This window comes from Gymnoscopelus braueri (genome assembly GCF_963280865.1).
Source record: "Gymnoscopelus braueri genome assembly, chromosome: 15".
NCBI lineage: Eukaryota > Metazoa > Chordata > Actinopteri > Myctophiformes > Myctophidae > Gymnoscopelus > Gymnoscopelus braueri.
Genome location: NC_137620.1, coordinates 1,182,359 through 1,204,858, shown reverse-complemented (window position 1 = coordinate 1,204,858; position 22,500 = coordinate 1,182,359). Strand labels below are relative to the sequence as shown.

Here is a 22,500-nt window from a genome sequence, read left to right as displayed (position 1 = left end):
TCAGGGTGTAGTTTGTACCATTCAGAGTGTTGTATCAGGGTGTAGTTTGTATCATTCAGAGTGTTGTATCAGGGTGTAGTTTGTACCATTAATGGTGTATCAGGGTGAAGGTTGTACCATTCAGAGTGTTGTATCAGGGTGTAGTTTGTACCATTCAGAGTGTTGTATCAGGGTGAAGGTTGTACCATGCAGAGTGTTGTATCAGGGTGTAGTTTGTACCATTCAGAGTGTTGTATCAGGGTGTAGTTTGTACCATTCAGAGTGTTGTATCACGGTGAAGGTTGTACCATTCAGAGTGTTGTATCAGGGTGTAGTTTGTACCATTCAGAGTGTTGTATCAGGGTGTAGTTTGTACCATTCAGAGCGTTGTATCAGGGTGTAGTTTGTACCATTCAGAGTGTTGTATCAGGGTGAAGGTTGTACCATTCATTCACTAATGAAACTCAAAGTTAATTGAATTGGACAGAATGAAAGCTGATCTGGTTGCAATATTCTGTAATTGCCTTCATGTGGTTTTCAATTCTCTTTTAATTGAATGTGAATGTAAAGCCATTGAAGCTGCTTCCACAATGATGGACGTTTCACTTATTACACCTGATGGGGAGGGTGGCTATATGATTAATGCTTGGTTCAGTGATAATCAGCCCTTTTCATTTCAAGGAGTTTGATACAATGTTTTCCCCATGGACCCCCAATCTACACTGTACTATACTCAGTGTTTCTTTAACTCTGAGAGTAAACAAATCAGTGGTGGAAAAGTACTCACATGTTTTACTTGAGTAAAAGTATCAATACTGCAATTTAGAAATACTCTGTTACAAGTAAAAGGCCTGTGTTCAAAATGTTTCTTGAGTGAAAGTACAAAAGTATTGGCATCAAAATATACTTAAAGTACCAAAAGTAAAAGTACTAACATGTTTGAAAATAGCCGATCTACAAGCTCACAACGTGTCGCATTGCGACACGTTGTGAGCTTGTAGATCGGCTATTTTCAAATTTTCAAATAGCCTAGTAATAAAATAGGGCTAAAGTGGTTAATGTATGTTTCATAATTTATATCTGAAAGGTAACTAGTAACTAAAGTTTTCCAAAAAAATGGTGGAGTAAAAGCACTATATTTGCCTCTGAGATAGTAGTAGTGGAGTAGAAGTAAAAGTGCTAGAACTGGAAATACTCAAGACAAGTAAAAATACATAAACAATGTACTTAAGTACAGTACTTGAGTAAATGTACTTAGTTACTTTACACCACTGGTACAAATGAAACCGAATGGACCCGTAGTTACAGTTGTACACTCTCAGAGTTACAGACCCATAAAGGCTCCATTTTGGTTCCTAGGCTAACTGACAACCATTTCCATGGATTAAAGATCTCAGTCGTCACGACTGATTCCAGTCATTTGGATCCCATAGAAGCCAGCATGTCCTCTATGGAAGCATGTTGCACAGCGAAACTAGCCGATCTACAAGCTCTCAATAGGCTATTTTAAAATAATGTTTTACAAAAGAATTTGACCATTTGAAGTGGTCAAACTAGCAATATGTTTAGAAGCTTTTTCCATAAAACCCTAATGGTGTTGGATATTTCATAAAAGCAAAGGTTATAAGCCTCAGTCTGTGATTTCTTCACCTGATTGGCAGTATGTAGGACAGCAGGAACAATATTACTATATATATATATATATATATATATATATATATATATATATTTTTTTTTTTACATATTGTGATTATTGTTTAACCCCATTAAATCCGGGAATGCATACCCTGTCATTTTAGATTCATTTGACTATTCAAATATAGCAGATATACAGTGGCTATGAGCTTGTAGATCTGCTGTCTTTGAGGAAATAAATTGTGAAAATGTGTGCAAATCTTTGAATATAATCATATACATGCTTTAACTCAAATCTTTGCTTCTGGGGGTACATGGAACAAAATATATTGGTGGGGGGGGGGGGGGGGGTCCGCGGACAATTACATATCATTTTGGGGGTCCTTGACATGAAAAAATACTTATAATGGAGGATGTACATAGGATGTAGAAGACATTTGTAGAATCCCCAGAAGCAAAGATTTGAGTTAAAAATGTTCACTTTAAAAAACATATACGTATTCACAGATTTTCACAAATTTTCAGGATTTTTCACAAAAATAGCAGATCTACAAGCTCGTAGCGCGGCACCGCAGATCTGCTATTTTTGAATAGCTAAGTATAAAATAATGGTTATAGCTAAAAATCTAAAATGGCGCAGTATGCGTTCCCGGATTTAATGGGTTAATATTCACAATTGCTCCTTTCACACTGTTTCACAAATTGTGTAATAGGACTTGGCCATACACACGTCCTCAGCCGTGCGATTTTATTTTGCTTTAATCAATGCATATGCTGGCACCTCCTCAAGGAGCCCTGAGGAGGTACAAGCTCTATTGGCAAATACATTGATCTGGACTCGAATGCACGCTGCTACAGTAGACATGCTGTTTGGCATGGATCATAGGATTAGGCGTGGCTTTGCTGCTGTACTGCTCACTGCCAATTAACGCATTAAATCCGGGAACGCATCTACAAAATGTCTTCTAAATCCTAACAGTTTTCTGAAAACCGTACGTATGTTGGTATATCAGTGGTGCTCGTACTTTTTTGTGTCAAGGACCCCCAAAATTGTATGCATTTTGCCGCGGACCCCCATCTGAAAATATTTTGTTCCAGGGACCCCCAGAAGCAAAGATTTGAGTCAACAATGTTCCCTTTAAAAATACATATTCAAATATTTGCACATTTGTTCAAGATTTTTCAAAAATAGTAGATCTACAAGTTCATAGCTATGAGCTTGTATATCTGAAGTTTTAGAAAAAAGATATGCTAAGTAAGCAAATCTTTCCACCTCCCTTCCTCCCTTGTCAGTCGCTTATCAGGCTGGTTTGAGCCTCCTCAGCATCAACATTAGGCCTATGCATTATCATTTCCCTCCAGACTTTGAGATTGATATTATTCTACCATCACACAATGTAAATAAATAACATAACAAGGTTATGGACGCACTGAAGTGAGTGGGAACAAATAGGAATACTATGAAAAGCTCAACAAGAATGGCTTAATTAAGCATACACAGCCCTTAAAAGGAGTAGTTCACCCAAAAAAATACTTATTTTCTATCAACTATCCTATGAAGCCTTGAATTCATGGAGATTTTTTTGTTTTCGACGCATTAATAAAGCCAATAATTTGATGACCGGCGGAGTCTCTAGTAGTAGACTCAAGGGGTCTCAAAGAGTAGCGATGACCCGGTCATCAAATTATTGGCTCAAACAAACAAAAATCTCCATGAATTCAAGGCTTCATGGGGTGTGTAATTCATAGAAAATAAGTAATGTTTTGAGTGAACGGGTCCATGTGGTTACATCTGTACAATCTCATAGTTAAAAGATCACTGATTTTACTGTGTGTTAGAAGAGATTAGAAGATGTTCCATGTTTTATAAGAGGAAAACGTAATGCAGACCACAAAGCCTCACCCCTCCATACGAAACAACGGCATGAAAAACAAAAAAGGTCGACAAGTTTTCTGTTAACACACCGTACAGTCTTCAACTTTTTTCATGGCAAGGACCCCTTATAGCTAAGATAGAGATGAAGTATAGGGACCCCCCCCCACTACATATTGTATAAAATTGTGTTGCAGATTAAACTGTTTCATAGATTTCATAGATACTGTAGCTTCATAGACTTGTTTGACAGCACTGCCTTCAGTGTATGTTGGATTCATGTTAATGTGTATTTTCAGACATTTAACCACGTAAACCGTCAATACTTAGTAACCTTGACCTTTCACTCTGTACTTGGTCTGCTCTTTTTTCCCTCCACACTAAACCTCTTTGCCGAAAATAGCCGATCTACAAGCTCACAACGCCTCGCGCTGCGAGGCGTTTGTGGGCTTATAGATCTGCTATTTTTGGCTAAAGTTCTTCTCAGAATTAGGGATACTATAGGGTTCAAGTGGTTAATGTAAAAAAATAAACTATCACACAAAAATGAGGACCCGCTAGGGGTCCCGGACCCCCTGTTGAAGACCCCTGCTCTAGGCCACAGCGTAACCTCTTCTAAATCATCACACAGTCCCTCTAGGCGTCACCATGGCAGACACTGCAGCCCAGTGGGCCTTAATCCACTGGCCAAACTGGCACAGCATCAGTGGGCAGACTGCTGGCACTCCTGGCAGAACTCCACGGACCACCTTGCTGTCACAGTGTGCCCTGTATCCTTGGCACAGGAAAGGCTCTGCCGTGTCTAGAGCCTGGGGGGAGAGAGTTGGACAAGTTCCTGAATGTATAGCTTTCATTCCCTCTGCAAAAAGGTTCAAAACGTCTTCCACTGATGACATTTCAGATCTCAGGTCAGTGCATAATGTTCACTGTCCTATAGATCCAGTTCCTTCCCTGTGTGCCCCGCTGTCCTTGATCAGCTTGAGCCCCATATGTCTCTCCTCACTCACAGGCAGTGCTGTAAAGTAACTAAGTATGTGTACTCAAGTATTTACAATTTTCAATACTTTTATTTCTACTCCACTTCAGGAGGAAAATATTGTACTTTAACTCCACTGCATTAAATGCAGATTTTGCAGATTTTGATTATTATTACAAAACACACTAACCACTTCAGCCCTATATATATTTTGGCCATTTGAAAATAGCAGATCTACAAGCTCAGAATGTGTCGCGATGCGACACATTGTGAGCTTGTAGATCGGCTATTTTAATACGAGTGCTTTTACTTTTGGTACTTAAAGTATATGTTGATACCGATACTTTTGTACTTTTACTCAAGTACAGTTTGAATTATGGGACTACTTGCAACAGAGTATATCTACATTGGAGTATTTACTGATACTTTTACTTAAGTAAAACATGTGAGTACTTCTTCCATCACTGCTCACTTTAGTTACTAATCACCTACGGCCTACGAATCGCCCTTCAGACAGTATTACCTCCAGTCTTCTCTAAGAAGCCTTTGATTCTGTTCACCCAACTGTATTGCTTCTGATTAATACATGCCTCGTCTCAGGATGTGTCCATGCTGCCTTCAAACATGCCGTGGCACATCCTTGAATCAAAAAGAAAAAAATCAATCCTCTATCTAGCTTATTTCTCTGCTACCATGCCTGTCGAAACTCTTGGGAGAAAGTAGTTTACGCCCTGCAAACATGGCCTTCATCAAAATGTTCACTCTGGCTTCAAACCAAGCCAGCACTGAAATTGCTCTCCTGAGAGTTTTTAATTACCTGGTTTTAACCGTAGCCCTGCCGTTTTGTCTTTCTGTGATCTCTCAGCTGCCTTTGCAATGTATCCTAAGATTCTCCTATCACAGCTTGTGCATGATGTTGGCAGGTACAATATTACCACCCTAACCTGGTTTCAGTCTTGCCTGTCTGATATCAACTTCTGGCCCTAACTCAAGGCTCCATTCTGGACCGTATACTCTTTTTGCTTCATATGCTGCTCCTAGGGTCCATTTTCTCCAAACTAATCTCTTTTCACTGTTTTGTCAATGATGTCCAGATCTACTTTATTCTCAGAGCTAATTTCTATGATTCAATTCAGCTGCTACTTGACTGCTACCAGGAAAGATTTTTCGATTTTAGCCATAATGTATACTTTGGCTATTCAAAAATAGCAGATATACAAGCTCATAGCGTGTCACTTCATGCCGCGCAATGAGCTTGTAAAACTTTGAAAATGTGAGCAAATCTTTGAATAATATTTTCTAAAATCTTTACTTCTGGGGGTCCCTAGAGCAAAATATTATGAGACGGCCCGCGGCCAAATACATATCATTTTGGTGGGTCCTTGACATGAAAAAGTTTGAGAACCACTGATACAGCAACATACGTCTTTTTTTCGGAAACTGTTTTAGGATTTAGAAGACATTTTTAGAATCAGCCTCAGGTCTGAATGGGTTAAGGCAGTGGTGTGTTCTAGTTTTTTTTTGAAGGTATACTATGATTATTCCCTGCCTCCCACATGCACGGCATGCGCGCGTCTATAATTAATTAAATGTAAAAAATGTCTCTCACTCTCGGTTCCTTGTTTGTTTTTGTTGTTGGCGCTGCCTGTCTCACTCTTCCGGGGCTTTACCTGCTGGGGCCAGTGTTGCCATGTCCGCGTATTATAAGCGACTTTGGGCTTGTTTTTCTGTAAAGTTTTCTTGTAAAATGTTGGTCGTTGTGGGTTGCGTTTTTTTGGGGCTTGTTTCTAAAGTGTACTTGCTTAGGCTTGCTTCAAAAAATAGCGTAGGTTTTAAGTGCTCATGTGGCCTAAGTTGCTTCTTTTGGGCTTGTTTTCATAGAACTGGTTGCTTATTTCTCTCGCAAAATCTGGCAACACTGGCTGGTGAATGAAATCACAGAAGACTCGTCCCTAAACACACTCGCCCCGGGTCTAATCCGGCGGCCTCTGTCCGCAAAATGAATGGGGCCGAGTGTGTTTTGGGGCGAGCGTTCCAGTCACCGGAACGCTCGCCCAGAATCGTTTTTTTTACTCTCTCTCGCTTTGCTGCCTCGCCCTGAGCAGCACAGTGCACGTTAACGCCAGTCAGTCAGCGCCGTCAGTTAGCGTATCAGAGCGTATCAGCGTCTCAGATACACTGTTTTGAACAGTTTTTGAAGGTGTACGGTGGCGACGAAAAAAAATCTCAAGGTGTACGACGTACACAGCATCTGACGGTAGAACCCACCACTGGGTTAAGGCATAACTCAGAAACAACTAGAGATGGCAATCTTTGCTTTTTTTTGGTCCAGGTTTGACTACTGTAAATCTCTATACACCGGTATTGATCAGTCGTCACCATAGAGGTATAATATAACTAGAGGGCGGATTGCCCCGCCCCCAGCTATCATTTCAATGAATGTGCTCAGTGGCGTTTTGAAGCACCCGGAAACCTGCCGGAAGTAGAATTATTGGTTCGATTTTGACTCCCCATAGAGTTATGAGCATGCGCACTAGTGTCCTTTTTGCGTTCTACGGCAGCCCGTGTGTCAAGGATTGAACGCGAGATATTTATTAAATACACTCGAGATGCATATTTATATGTAAATGCATATGTATGTATGTATAATATGTTTACATATTTATATGTATAAATATAAATATCTGTCAGTATGTTTTGCGCGTGCATGTATTTCTCCCCGCCTGCAGTTCCAGCTTTGGCCACTGGGGTGGCAGCTTCAATGTTTCTCAGCAACTCTGGGGGCTTGGTCGTCACTCAGGCACCTGCAGCTAGTTGAAAATGCAGCTGCTCGCCTCCTCACTGGCACTAAATAAACCCAAATAACTTCACCGCTGTCTTGGCCTCGCTTCATTGGCTCCCTGTCAATTTTAGAATTGATTTTAAGCTTGTATTATTTGTTTTTAAACCTCTAAAAGGGTTGGCTCCCCTGTATCTTTCTGAACTCCTGCACCATTACATCCCAGCCTGAGCTTGGAGGTCTGCTGACAAGCTGCCACTGGTCATGCCAAGAAACTGTGAGAAAAGCAGGGCTGAGCGTGTCTTTGTGGCGGCTCCCCCTGCAGGCTGCATGTGGAACAGCCTGCCTCTCTCTATTAGATCTACCCAGTCCATCAAGGGTTTAAAGTCTTTACACAACACTCAATTATTTCCCTGCCATTTAATCACATTTGAGCTTATCTTATTTATTTTGTTGTATATGTATGTACTGCATGTGTGTGTGTGTGTGTATATATATATTGAAATTCTTTATTCGGACTAACCCCTTGAGATGAACCATCTCGTTTTCAAGGGGCTCCGCAGTTACAGAGTACATACTAATACATTTATGAAACAGAACAAAACAAAACATAAATAAACAGGACAAAACAACATCAATCAAGGGGGGAAAACAAGACAAAACATACAACAATAACACAACAACAATACACAAAGCACATACAGTACATGAATGAATTATTGTGTCATAGATCTGTTACTGATAATTAGTGAAAACATGAGCAGGTAGTCTCAAGGTGAGAGGACAGCGCAGTTTTAAACAATTGAGGAGATGATATTGACCGAATATGAACAGGTAGGTTGTTCCAGTCAGAAGGAGCTTTAAACCTAAAGGATTTTTTGGAAACCGAATTAAATACACGTGGAACATCAAAGTAAACTTGTGTGTGTGTGTGTGTGTGTGTGTGTGTGTGTGTGTGTGTGTGTGTGTGTGTGTGTGTGTGTGTGTGTGTGTGTGTGTGTGTGTGTGTGTGTGTGTGTGTGTGTGTGTGTGTGTGAGAGAGAGAGAGAGCAAACAGAGGGGTTCATATGATGTGTTAGAAATCAATCCAAGATCATAACTTGATATAACTTGAGTATTAAAACAAATGAATCAAAATAATTGGACTGGCATAGTATAATAGAACGATGAGGTTGTTTTATGGGTCAATTTCCTGTAAATAAAATTGATGCCACTGAATGTTTGTGCCTCTTTTCCAGTGCAGCAGGTTGAGCGAACTGCTGTAGGCAGCAGTGGAAAAGATAACAGGACAGAAAGAGGGCAAAATAGTCTCTATTTTGGGCATGTCATTATAGGTGGCAGTGGCTTAGGTTAAGAGGTAGAGCGGCCGCTTCGGAATCGGCAGTGGTGGGAAAAGTACTCAAATGTTTTACTTAAGTAAAAGTATCAATACTGCGACGTAGAACTCCGTTACAAGTAAAAGTCTGGATTTCAAAATTGACTTGAGTAAAAGTACAAAAGTATTGGTATCAAAATGTAGTTAGAGCACCAAAAGTAGAAAGTAGTCATTATGCAGAATGTCCCGTTTCACAAGTTTTCAAATGAATAAAATGTCAAAAAATCTTTTGAAAATAGCAGATCTACAAGCTCACAATGTGTCGCATCCTATTGTGAGCTTGTAGATCTGCTATTTTCAAATGGCCGAAACGTATATAGGGCTGAAATAATAACGTTTTCAAATAATCGTAGTGGAGTAAAAGTACAATATTTGCCTCTGAAATGTAGTGGAGTAGAAGTAAAAGTATGGAACATTGGAAATACTCCAAGTAAAAGTACCTCAAAATTGTACTTAAGTACAGTAATTGAGTAAATGTACTTAGTTACTTTACACCACTGGGAATCGGAAGGTTCGATCCCTGTCTCCCCCTGTTGTCTAAGTGTCCTTGAGCAAGGCACTAAACCTTTACGTACTGTAACTGCTCCTGATGAGCAGGTTGGTGCCTTGTGAATGGGAGAAAGTCATGGATAAAGCCGCTATAGACCACCGAAGTCTGACGTAATTTACACATCCTTTGTTTGTCTACCTGGTTCGCAGTTTTCCACCCCCATTCTGAATCCCATAGACGTATTTAATATCGCGTCAAATAAGAACTGTGTTCCAAAAATAAACAAATGACCCCGGCGGTTTGACTCTTATGGATATGAAGCATCAACTGACGGTGAGAAAACGATAATGTTACTTCCGCCGAATTAGTTACATTTTCGCCAGAAACAGACTGTATCAAATATAAGTGACTGACTATCATAAACGATATAGAACCTCCTCCCTGACAATATCGCCGGGACAGTTTGTTTATTTTTGGACCACAATTCTTATATGAGACGATTCTAAGATGACCCAATGTTATTCTCCATAGAGAAATTACTTCCGCAAACCTGGGGATGAACAAATGACGTCAGGACTTCGGTGGTCTATAGAAACCAACCATTTAGCATTTAGATAAAACACTTGTTTTCTGTTTTACAACATAAGAAAAAATAACAAAAATTGCCGATACACAAGCCCACAATGTGTTTCATCACAACGTGTTGTGAGTTTATAGATCTGATCTTTTTTGCTATATGCCGTACAACCATGTATATAGCCTATAGGGCTTCAGTAGTTAAAGGCACATGATGAAATATTTCTTGGGACATCAAAGGGGTAAAAATGACAGATGGCATCATAACTTCTAGCTCCATTTATATCTTTTCTTCCCAGGCACGTTGACAGAGCAAAGCAATCTCTGCCACGCTGTGCTGGCTGTGGTCATATTGCCTTTGAGAATGTACAGTAATGTGCAGTTTGTGCGCTCTCACCAGCATACAGTGCATAGGCCCAGATACATACAGATGCACACATGCACTCACTCCAATACACACACGCACGCACGCACGCACGCACGCACGCAGATTTGTATTGTATAAATAAGTATACTTGTGAGGACATGAACATTGTAGGCAGTGGTATAAAGTAACTAAGTACATTTACTCAAGTACTGTACTTAAGTACAATGTAAAGGTACTTTTACTTTACTGGAGTATTTCCAATTGTCTATTCTTTTACTTCTACTCCACTACATCTCGGAGGCAAATATTGTACTTTTACTCCACTGCAAGTATTTGAACATTTTAGTTACTTGTTAATTTGCAGATATAAATTATTACATTATAGAACATACATTAACCACTTCAGCCTTATTTTACACCTAGGCTATTTGAAAATAGCCGATCTACAAGCTCACAACGCGTCGCAATGCGACACGTTGTGAGCTTGTAGATCTGCTATTTTCAAACATTTTCGTACTTTTACTTTTGGTACTTTAAGTACATTTTGATACCAATACTTTTTGTACTTTTACTCAAGTGACTTTTACTTGTAACGGAGTACTTGCAGTATTGATACTTTTACTTAAAGGCATACTAGGTAACGTTTTCAACAAAACTAAAGTTAAATTGTATATCTTTTGTGAGTGGCAAAAGTTTCACAACACCCACTCCATGAATTTCACCCCCGGAAGCCTTTTATTTATATATTTTATATTGAACGTGGACTGGGGGGACTTTCCCGGGGAAATGACGTCATCTGGCCGGAAAACGGAGGTGGAAATGCACTGGTTTCCTGTTTGGCCAGGAACTACCGCAACGGTTTCCTGTTTGGCCAGGAACTATCGCGCTAATAACAAAAAGGAACCTCACGCTGATTTTAAGAGAATGTAGGATTAGAAGATCGAAAAAGAACAGAAAAAGAAAGCACAGCTCATGGTAACTAATGCTCCACTGGCTAAGAGAAACGATCCGTAGATAGTATAAAACAATTAAAAGATCGCTTTTTGAAACGCTTCCAGCTTCCGGTGAAAACGAATGGAATTCTGGGTAATCGAGGACTCCGGAAATTGTATGCAGTGACGGTAGTGACCAGCAGAGGTTGCTAAAAATCGTTAGTTGTGAATTTGCATTGTACAACTTTAAGTAAAACATTTGAGTACTTTTTCCACCACTGATTTTAGGACAGTGATTTTATGAATACCTTTTTTTTTCATGTTTCTTTTTTCATTATGGTGCGTTCACAGGGGCCAGATACAAAGATACTAAAATACACAGCATCTTTTCCACTGTGTCGCTTTGTATCTGTGTTGCTCGGAGCTACAGTTGTAGTTTTGCATCTTTGTATCTGGAAGTTGAACCCAGCTCAACTTGAATGTGTATCTTTTATATGTGTAATATTTATTTTTGTATCTTTGTATCTTTGTATTTTTGCATCTTTGTCGCTAGAGCTACAGCTACAAACGTCGGATGTATCTTTGTATCTTCATGTCGCTGGCTTCCATTGAAAAGGAATGATAGCGTGTTTCTTTGTATCTGCCTGTGTGAACGCACCATCACTCTTGCTCCTCACAATGTCTATTTCTCATTATTCTGCTACACTTATGGAGACATTTGGTCCTCAGAAGTATAGCAATACGAGTACACACACACACACACACAGAGCCCCCTAGTGGCTTGGTAGTTAGTAATGTTCAGTGCATCGCCATAAATCAAAACCCACTCGCTGACGCCTGAGTGAGTCTCTCTCAATGAAAAAGATCCAACTAATGGCAAGTTAATAGCAATTTACAGAGCCAGCCAAGTGAACAAAGAGACACACAGACACACCATACTTTAAGTTTATAATTCCTAATTACTTTCACTCACTGCATGGCCTCATATTGGTAACAGACTAGACACTGTGTTGACCTGCTTTGGATCTCCCTGAGGGAGGTTCTGTCCTGTGGATTACACAGTGAAATACTCAATGTAACCACTTGAAAACTATACTAAATGTACCGGGGTGCCTCAGGGGTCTATACTAAGCCCCCTATACTTTGTTTCCCCTCCACACCAAATCTCTTCTCCGAAGATTGCTGATCTACAAGCTCACAATGCGTCCCAACGCGACACCTTGTGAGCTTCTGCAATTTTTTGTCAAATATTTGCCTGTTTTCACCAAATATTCGACTATCATGGCATGCCGAAGAAGAAGAGAGAATAGGGACACTAGGCTTCATGTTTAACCAAATGGACCATTTGGTTACATTTGTAGACTCATTGCGTTACAAATGGAATATTAACAGAGAGGATTTTACTGCGTCATCTAGTGATCTACAGTAGGTCTGACATCAAGGTTAGAAAGCATCCATTTGTTTACCTGAGCAAAACATTGCAATCTCATGGAGAAACACTTGTAAGTTGCGCCGAATAAGAGTGTCAACTAAATGCCTAAATTATAATTGAGAAGAGTGATAAATAAAATACACACATTTGATAAGAAAAACACATTAAAATGCAAAATAGAGAACAAAAGATCTCACCTCAAAATCAACAGAAGGAACATAGACAAGAAAACAGAGTTAGGATTATCAAAAAGAAACAATGAAGAAAATTAACACCATGCAGCTGACAGGACGTAATACTGTAACAGTTATGGTTGAAAACTATAACACTGAGTGTGTGAAATGACAAGTCAAAAATATTCCTGATGCAGAAAAGAATCATAAAAGGATAGAACATTTCATATCCAAAAATTCTCTCTAGAGAACTTGGCTTGTGTTGAAACCCGTGTGCACCCAGCAGGAACACTCCTTGTTGCTCCTTATGTGTGATACTGTTCATCCCAGAAGCGTTTTAAATAGTGAAGTTTGAGTGGAAATTAGTGTTTTGGAAGCAGTGAGGATATGAATGGATACATGACACTTAGATTATACTGTGAGAGTTGTGTGAGAGTTTAGAAACAGATTTTTGATATAGTTTTGCTGTTGTTAAACTTAGCCCACTATCAACTTTTAGGTTTTTGGATTCTTCACTCACCGTGAAGGAGAAATACAAAAAAACTAAAATATCCATGGATTCAAGCAATCGCGGTGTGAATAATTGATAGATTTTTTTTAAAATAAAGTCATTTAAGGGGTTGTTGAGGAATTCTTTATCAATTAGTAAGTGTTGAGGCAAACGGAGTCGGAAACATTTCGCGGTTCAATACATGAGCTCAAGGGAGAAGTACTATAAAGTCGAACATACCAACCATGACCAAAAATGTCATTATAAAACAAAATGCAAGACGCCAGAGGATTAAAACATTCAGGGTGGTGGTAGTGTAGTTCTCAGCTGTACCCTAAACAATAGATGCCAGGCTTGTGCCATCTTGACTCAATGATATTCAGAACATAAGACCAAAGGTGAACAACACAACAATATAAGTCAGGGGTCTTCAACAGGGGGTCCGGGACCCCTAGGGGTCCGCAGAGATACTGCAGGGGGGCCGCCAAATCTTTGTGTGATTTTTGTATTTTTACATTAACCACTTGAACCCTCGCATCTCTATTCTGGGGGAACATTAGCTGAAAATAGCAGATCTACAAGCTCACAACGTGTCGCAGACACGTTGTGAGCTTGTAGATCGGCTATTTTCGTCAAAGAGGTTTGGTGAAGAGGGAAAAAAAAGCAGACTGTGAGGACAAAGAAACCGGCCCTTCTTCTTCTTGCTCTGTTCTGTTCCGGCCACACCATGTAGCAGCAATGCTGACTCCTGTGCTCTGTACTCTGTTTTTGTCCAATAAATCGACTTGAGGAACATTACTGGTCTGGACCTTTCTACTTCCTTTCAACTATATTGTCACGCTTGTGCAAAATACACAACACCAGAGTTTAAGTGGTTAAATGTCTGAAAATACACATTTAACATGAATCCAATATGCAGTTGGGGCCCCTGTTTCATCTTTCTCTCACCTAAGGGGTCTGAAAAACGTTGAAGACCCCTGATGTAATGCACAGTTCTATTCATCCAAAGGGTGACGTTAATGACTTGGAGTACATAGTGTCATTGGATATGATCAGCTGAAATGCCTCACTTTACATCAGATGTTAAGTTATAGCGTTTGTCTGCATTTGATGTGTGTGTGCAGGTGGAGTGGCTGCAGAACGAGGAGCCTGTGAACTGGGATGGAGTCGTTGACACCAGAGTGGATCAGAACCTCATCATTCCAGAAGCCCGTCTCTCAGACTCTGGGAACTACACCTGTGTAGCCAGCAACATCGTGGCCAAGAGACGCAGTTCCACGGCCACCGTGGTCGTCTATGGTAAGATGTACACCTTCATTTGATCCTGTCTGGGTCACATTTACTAACAAGTAAGTCCCAGTGTAATGTACACTGCAACACGTTTTTTTATTTACCCCTTTTTCTCCCCAATTTCATCCTACTCCTCCCGCCCAACACTCCCTGCTGACAGGCTCACAATGCTGACAAGCTCACAATGCAACGCATTGTGAGCTTGTATAAAATAGGGCTAAAGTGGTTAATGTATGTTTCATGTTATCATAATTTATATGGTAACTAGTAACTAAAGTTTTCAAATAATTGTAGTGGAGTAAGAGTACAATATTTGCCACTGAGATGGAGTAGAAGTAAAAGTGTTGGAAATTGGAAGTAGGCTGCAAATACCTCAAAATTGTACTTAAGTACAGTACTTAAGTAAATGTACTTAGTTACTTTCCACCGCTGACTCTCAGAATGTGCAAATGGTTACATTTAGTAAATTGACAGGAGTCAGGATCTTACAGACAGTGTAACTGTAGGCTACACATACAATATTCACATGTTTACTAGTACATACCCAGGGATAGACGCCCCCAAACTATGTGCAGACACAGTACAACCATCAGTTAATTTATCCACCCTCAGTTCATTAAATACACTGAGAGTGTGAGCACCTTAACAGTTACCTCATTAACTGTTGATTTAATTAACTGAGGGTTATTTAAATTAACTAAGGGTGTCCACATTAGGTGTACAAATGGAACCTCAGAGTTAAATTAACACTGATTACAGATTAGGAAATGGTATCAAATGGAGGTCCGTGGCTTAATCAATGCATATCAAGCTGTGGGTCCTTTAAAAAGGTTGAGAATCACTGCTATAGTACCTTTCAGATAGGTGCTATATAGTAGCTACCTTTATGATAGGTGCTATACCTTTAAGATGGGTGCTATATCACCAAAAGACGTTTTCCTACGATTACAAGCCAAATAACCCCTTTTAATGTTTAACATTTAGCATATACATGCCTACAGGTCTTTACAAGCTGTTTTCTAGTGCTGTTCTGTTGGCTGCTCTGCAAATAAAGAAACAAAGCGCTGCTATTCCACTGGGGAAAACTCCACAGCTCATTAATCGCAGTGTTTCCACATTTACTTATCTTGACGTCTATCAACATCCAGAGCGGCTCCTTTGTTTTCACAGAAAGCAAGTGAATGATGTCTCACTATTCAGCCTTTCTGTTTCTCATCAAAGCAGCAGTTGAGGCCCGTCAGTCATCAACCACTGTCACACTAATGAAGACTCTCACAATGTTCCTACTCTTGATAGCATGAGACAGATGTAGATCAACAAGAAAGAGCACATCTTCATTTTCCAACATGACAAAGAATGTGATATTACAATAAGTCAGCTGTTTATACGGCAGCAGATGAAAGGTGATGGATGGATTATTAGAGCCAGAGCGATTTGATATATCCTATGGGGAGACGCGTGTGTATATGTACCCCATGGCTACAGCAGAATAAGCTATTTGGCATTAGCCAAAGAGCTCATTTTATCGTCTCTGTCGGGGGGAAACCTCATATGTCCAAAAAACTAATCAAATTCAAAAACAGATCTAGAAGCCCAGAATGCGTCGCATCGCACCACGTTTCGAGCTTGTGGATCTGCTACGGTTGATGCTTTTGTGTGACGCTGTAGTATGATCATGTAGGGCGTTAATTAACGGAAAAAACAGTATGGAGATAAGAGGTTTCTGACTGACAGCAAAGATATATAGATGGATGGATGGGAGGAACACATTACACTGAAAGCACTTGTCTTTTCACTTCTGATGGAAACCTTTTTTAAATTGCCCAGTAATTCTGTTGCTTTGTATATAAAAGAATATATTGTATTATATTATGTCACGGTGCTGACACAGAAGGACGGGCTGGACCCAAGAGCAGGACACGACAAGGGAGAATAAAGGTGGAACTGAACTTTACTAAAGAAAAGGTAACAAAACAGAGAATACACCTCGCCAAAGAGGGAAATACAAAAACAGTCACGGCACCATGGGAGACAGAATACATTACACACAGACCAGGAAGCGTCGTGACACGGTTTATCCTCGCAAAAGGCACCGGCTGGAAAGTCATTATAAAGGGAACCAAAGTCATTAGCCCAAAGGGCCTACAGCCGGGCGTGCCGCGGGTTCAAAGCATAAACAGAGTCATACAGAGTCAGTGAGGAGGAGGGGGCGGGGCCGAAGGAGCGGCAGCACCCGAACCGTGACAATATTATATATTTGTTTATAAAAGGATATATGGTATTGTATTATATATTTGTTTATAAAAGGATACATAGTATTGTATTATATCATTGTATTTAAAAGGATAATGGTATTGTATTCTATCTTTGTAAATAAAACAATATATTGTTGAGAAAAGAAGAGTGAAGTAGAAAGTAGGTCAGTGTTCAAACTGTGAGGATTGCTTTGGTCTGACATTTCTGCGCTGCCATGCAGTGGTGAAAGTACATTTACTGTAAGTACTGTACTTGAGAACAATTGTGAGGTAATTTTACTTTGCTGAGGTGCGTATTTCCTGTATATATATTATAGTTCTACTCCACTAAATCTCAGAGGCAAATTATGTGACAGCTTTAGTCACTTTGCAAATTTAGAATACAAATACAAAACATAAATGATGATGTATTATTAGGATATTATTAGGTTCATATATTATTAGGTTAATATAACCAGCAGCACATAAAGTAATTCAAATCAGACCCACATTTACAAGCTTAAAATTGATAAACACAATGAATTACAGATGGTCCATTCTGCATAATAGTACTTTTACAGCTGGCCCTGTAAGTACATTTTGATGCCAATACTTTTGTATTTACTCAAGTAACATTTTGAATAACAAAACATAACATTCTAAATTTTGACTTATACTTGTAGCAGAGTATTTCTATATTGTGGTATTCAATCTACTTCTACCATTGCTTATAGGGTGTCTCTCTTCCTGTTTCTTTTCTTCTTCTCCTCCAGTAAACGGAGGCTGGTCCTCGTGGACAGACTGGTCCTCCTGCAACGTGCGCTGTGGGCGGGGCATGCAGAGGCGTTCGCGCACCTGCACAAACCCCGCCCCTCTCAACGGGGGGCTGTTCTGCGAGGGCATGTCTATACAGAAGAGCACCTGCAACGCATTATGTCCAGGTACGCATCAAACCATGACGAATTGCACTGCTCCTTATTTAAAGGAGTTATTTTTGTCGCATTCCTAAGCCAATAATTTGGTGACCGGTGGAAAGATTAATAATATTGATTGATTAGTAATGTTGTAATACTATTTATTGATTAGTAATGTAAGTAATAGTAAAGTAGTAGTAATTAATATTCCTTATAAGAATATTGATTAGTAATGTTGTAATATTCATTATAATAATATTGATCGGTAATGTTTTAATATTCATTATAATAATGTAAAGTAATGTGGCTCTCATTGCTCTGTGAATCCAAGGCTGACAACACAACTCGTTGAAAGTAGTTTGGCTGAGCTCTCATCAGCTCTCATGCAACGTTTGCCGGTGCTTCTGTATTTATCACAGCATTCTTTAGGGAACACAGCTGTCTCTCTCTCTCTCTCTCTCTCTCCCTCTCCCCCCCTCTCCCCCCCCCCTCTCTCTCTCTCTCTCTCTCTCTCTCTCTCTCTCTCTCTCTCTCTCTGTGCTACATTTAGGGTAATTACAAATTTCTCTTCAAACAGTCTTTTTATGCTCTGACCTCATTTTTATGTCTGCAACGTACGCAACACACAGCGTTCTTAGACAGCAACCCTGAACACAAAGTTTATAAAAGTGGGAAAAAGAAGACATAAACAGAAACCGAAACTACAGCCTTTCTCTTCCTGGAAAGTTAAATAGAAGCCATTGTTCTTACATCAATAAATGAGTAAAGTGGTCCTTTAACCCATTCAATTCGGGAACACCTCTCTGTCATTTTTAGATTTCTTTGGCTATTAAAAAAGTAGCACAAAAACACATTATTTGCATTTAGATGATCAGAGAAAGCCTTGAAAATGCTTGGAGTCATAATGGTGGGAGGGGGAGTCAGTGAAACATGACACAAGTCAGCAAGATGCTCCAACATGGTCCTCACGTCTATCCCTGTTGGGAGGACAATGTTTACTATATGTGAATTTTGCGGTAAAATCTCTATAAAGACTTTCTCGGGAGACTCTGTGAAAGACAGGTTATCTTTGTGTTGTCAGCATTTTGTAAGAATCCCTTTTTTTGCAGTGGTGTAACTGAGGTATATTTCCCACTGCAGACAACCCATATGAGGTATATTCTTCCACTGCCTTAAAGGCTCTATTGAGTTGCCAACAACGCCATATTGCAGATAGTTTGATGTCCCAGTGGTGAGAATGAGTGGTTGTAGAATGAATGGAGTCATCACTAGTCAGTGAGGTATCTTTGCATCCGATTTATTGCATAAGTACAAACAGCTTCCTATGGGGACCCTGAGGTCCCCACCACACCACACAACAGCCTGCCGGCTGCTGAGTCACACACAGAGATAGCCACACTTTGGCACAGTCTATATAGCACTGAATAGGTGGGTGGGGGTCAGCCTCCAAAAGTTAGACCCCACGCAGACAAACAATAGATCACCCTCTGAGTTCCCTGATTCAATTTGCACCTGTATGAAGCAGGAAAGGGGGAAGGGAGACACATGCATAGAACCCAGGTAAACAACAAAAGGCAAAGCTAAGTGTATGTACCCCACCCGGCCCAGACCAACAGTCACCTCTTGAATCCACTCTTGTGTCTGACTGTAAGCTACTTGTAGACTTGTGAAGTTAAATAATGCTAACAAATGTGGATGTTATGTTATTAAATATACTACATAACCAAGTAAAGTTTTTTAGGTATTTCCAATTGCCAATACTTTTACTTCTACTCCACTACATCTCAAGGGCAAATGTTGTACTTTTTACTCCACTACAATTATTTGAAAACTTTAGTTACTAGTTACTTTGTAGATTTAGATTATTATTAAAAAGCATACATAACCACTTTAGCCCTATACTTTGGCTATTTGAAAATAGCAGATATACAAGCTCACAATGCGTCGTGACCTTGTAGATCTGCTATTTTCAAATTATTTGTATACATTTTAAAACGTGTGAAATGGCACATTCTGCATAATGAGTAGTTTTACTTTTGGTACTTTAAGTACATGTTGATGCCAATACTTTTATACTTTTACTCTTTTATACTTTTACTTAAATTTGAAATACCAGACTTTTACTTGTGACTTTTGATTTTTAATTGCCGGTAGTTGACCTATAATAGGCTCTATGCACAGCAGCCATATTGGAAAGAAATTGGGCCTCTACCTTACTTCCTTCACAGGTGTTGCCAATGATTCTAATGAAGGCTCTGTTCCATTTAGTGTAGCACAGTGGTTCTCAAACATTTAAATTTCAAGGACCCCCATAACTCTGAGGGCTCTATTCAGGGCTAGATTTGAACAAACCACTAATTACGGATTTCGGACTAGGCAAGAGGCGTTTCCCCGCAAAATTCGGTATTCTATGGCACCCCCCTCACCCGCCAAACACCTGAGCTACCCGTTACATTATGCATAGGTGTGGTTTGGGCGTTACAATGATAAAACCAATCACCGTGCCAGAAGCCATTGCCTTTAAGAGAAGACTGCGCTAGCCGTCATCCCCGATCCAATATATGCTCTAGCCTATCTCCCTGTCTGCAGTCTCTGCACTGTTGCCTGGTCTGATTATTATAAGCCGCATTGGGCTTGTTTTCCTTCTTTTTTTTATTTTATCCAAATACATTTTTATATTAATTTGTAGCCTATTGTGTTCACAATAAGCTTGTCATATTAGTCAGATCCGGAATAGTATATGAAAGCCATTTAAAATATTTATACTATTGGTACACACCGGCTGCTCCCAAATAATTAATTACATCATGTTGCGACAACGCTCCTACGTGGTACACAGACAAACAGTAGCACATGGGTATAATAAATTGGACAGTTTTAGGAAAGGTCTATAGCCTATGTACTCACGTTGGCTGTTATCGTTCTATTTCCACCATTCTAATGGATTCCAGGGGTGTGTAAACATCTCTGAAGTTGCTCCATAGTTTCCTCTGAAGTGACGCAGTTAAAGTTAACTTACATCCATATTGTCCCCGTTATCTTTCATCATCCACCTTTGTTCAGTAATCCCGAACAGAGCTAAACTTTAAGTTTACATCAATCAAAGCCTCTCAAACCCAGACACATTGCTGCGATGCGTATGTGCGTCGCCTACCTACCCAAAATAACAGACATACAAGCTATCAACGGCGCTGCGTCATGTCGTGTCGACAGCTTACAGATCTGTTATTTTGGACAGCATACAATGAGGCGCGCGCGCGCCACGGAGTAGCCTATCACTAAACCAAAAACATTACATTACGTGGTCAACAACATACTAGACATGTAACTTGCTTGGAGCTTTTAATGCAGTGGTTCTCAACCTGTGGGTCGAGACCACAATGGAGCACCCAACGCCTGGCGAGCTTGTAGATCTGCTATTTTCACAATATTTATCTGTGGAACCGAGTCAAACAAAATGGGGGGGGGGTCCCCAGTTCAAATATGGTTATTTTGGGGGGTCATGAACGTAGCGTTTACGCGGGGAATATAATAATAATATAGGCTAATATATATAATATAGGCTATAATATAATATTCACCCGCAGCATGGGTTTAATGAGACAGCAGCCAAAATGAAAATCACACTATGATCCGATCATCTTATAAAAAATGTAAGTGCTTAAGATTTTAGCCCAAACCCAACGGGACCCGACCCGGCCCGTCGGCACCGGCTGAGCCGGGTCTACGTTTTTTTTACATCCAAATAAATTCACATATTAATTAATTTGTAGCGTAGGCTATTGTGTTCACAATAAGCAACTTGTCATATTAGTCAGATCCCCAAGAGTATATGAAAGCCATTTAAAATAGTTATATATTCTTACACAGCTGATGCCAAATAATTAATCAACAGGGCAGCGCAACGCAATATAGGTCAAATCACTCAGCTGTCTTGTCATGACGCAGCAGCAGATCGAGCCCCCTTTAAAGTTTAAACCATAACATGACATCTTCAGACTATTGAGCTTTCTTCATGTCTTTTTCACCTCAAAGTAAATGTTGGATTATTTCTTCAAATGAGACACTATGAGAGCACAGGCAGCGGTCAGTAGATGGTAACATTGGATGTGATTTCTCCATCGCAAAAATTATTACGGTTATTCTATGAAACATATATTCATAATCATTTTTAAAATGGTTATGGGGCAGTGTATATTTATATAGCCCTATTTGCTCCAAGCTGTTTTTTAAATAAAATATAGACTGTTGGAATAGGGTAGAATGACTCCTGTTCTTAACGAATTACCAAGATTTAATGAGAAATAAGGCTTCTTTAGAAAAATGACTGACGGGCTGGGCTGTGTCTAATTTGTCAATTATTAGTCCAGCCGGGCTGAAATATTTAGGGGATATGAAAGCTCTAGTTAGTAGTTTGAAGTGCTCATGTGGCCTTATAGTTGCTTCTTTTTGTTTTCATAGACCTGCGGACTGCGGTTGCTTATTTCTCGCCAAGGCTGGCAACACGGCTCATGGTCCAACGCACAAAGCCATTGTAGTGTCTGTGTGCACTTGGCAGGTGATTTTATAAACCGGCGGGTGGTATTAGATTCCACTATCCCCCCCCCGAAACCCGTACCCATGTGTGTCTGTAGAATTGCAATGTGGGGGATATAGCAACAACACGCCCACGGGCACACCTCCATGCGCAAATAACGGTGTCGGCATAATGGTGACGGGTAGAGCAGGTGCTAGAATAACCTATTGGGGCGGCGCAGCTCCATTATCCGGATTTAACGTGGTTTAGAGGGGGAGAAAACTGCCACAGAATAGAGCGGTGAGGGTGTACAAATGGAGCCATTTGTACACCCTCAGAGTTGCACCCGTAAGGGGCCATTTGGAACCCCCTCAAGGAACCATGAGGGTCCCTGGACCACACTTTGAGACCCACTGGTGTAGCAGAGTGTTTCCAGTGAGCCAACATGCATAATATCAGCAGCACCCTG

The 22,500-nt window shown here is 40.1% G+C and overlaps 1 protein-coding gene across 1 annotated transcript in view; it reads left to right on the top strand.

The window, feature by feature from the left end:
• The window catches only part of LOC308102195 (netrin receptor UNC5D-like), a gene marked incomplete at both ends in the record, with an annotated part of 127,332 nt that overhangs the window by 88,672 nt on the left and 16,160 nt on the right, over positions 1 to 22,500 (top strand). Inside the window, 2 exons of the mRNA XM_080451796.1 lie at positions 14,202 to 14,376; positions 17,375 to 17,542. Coding sequence (XP_080307922.1) covers positions 14,202 to 14,376; positions 17,375 to 17,542 — 343 coding nt within the window. The remainder of the gene's footprint in view (positions 1 to 14,201; positions 14,377 to 17,374; positions 17,543 to 22,500) is intronic.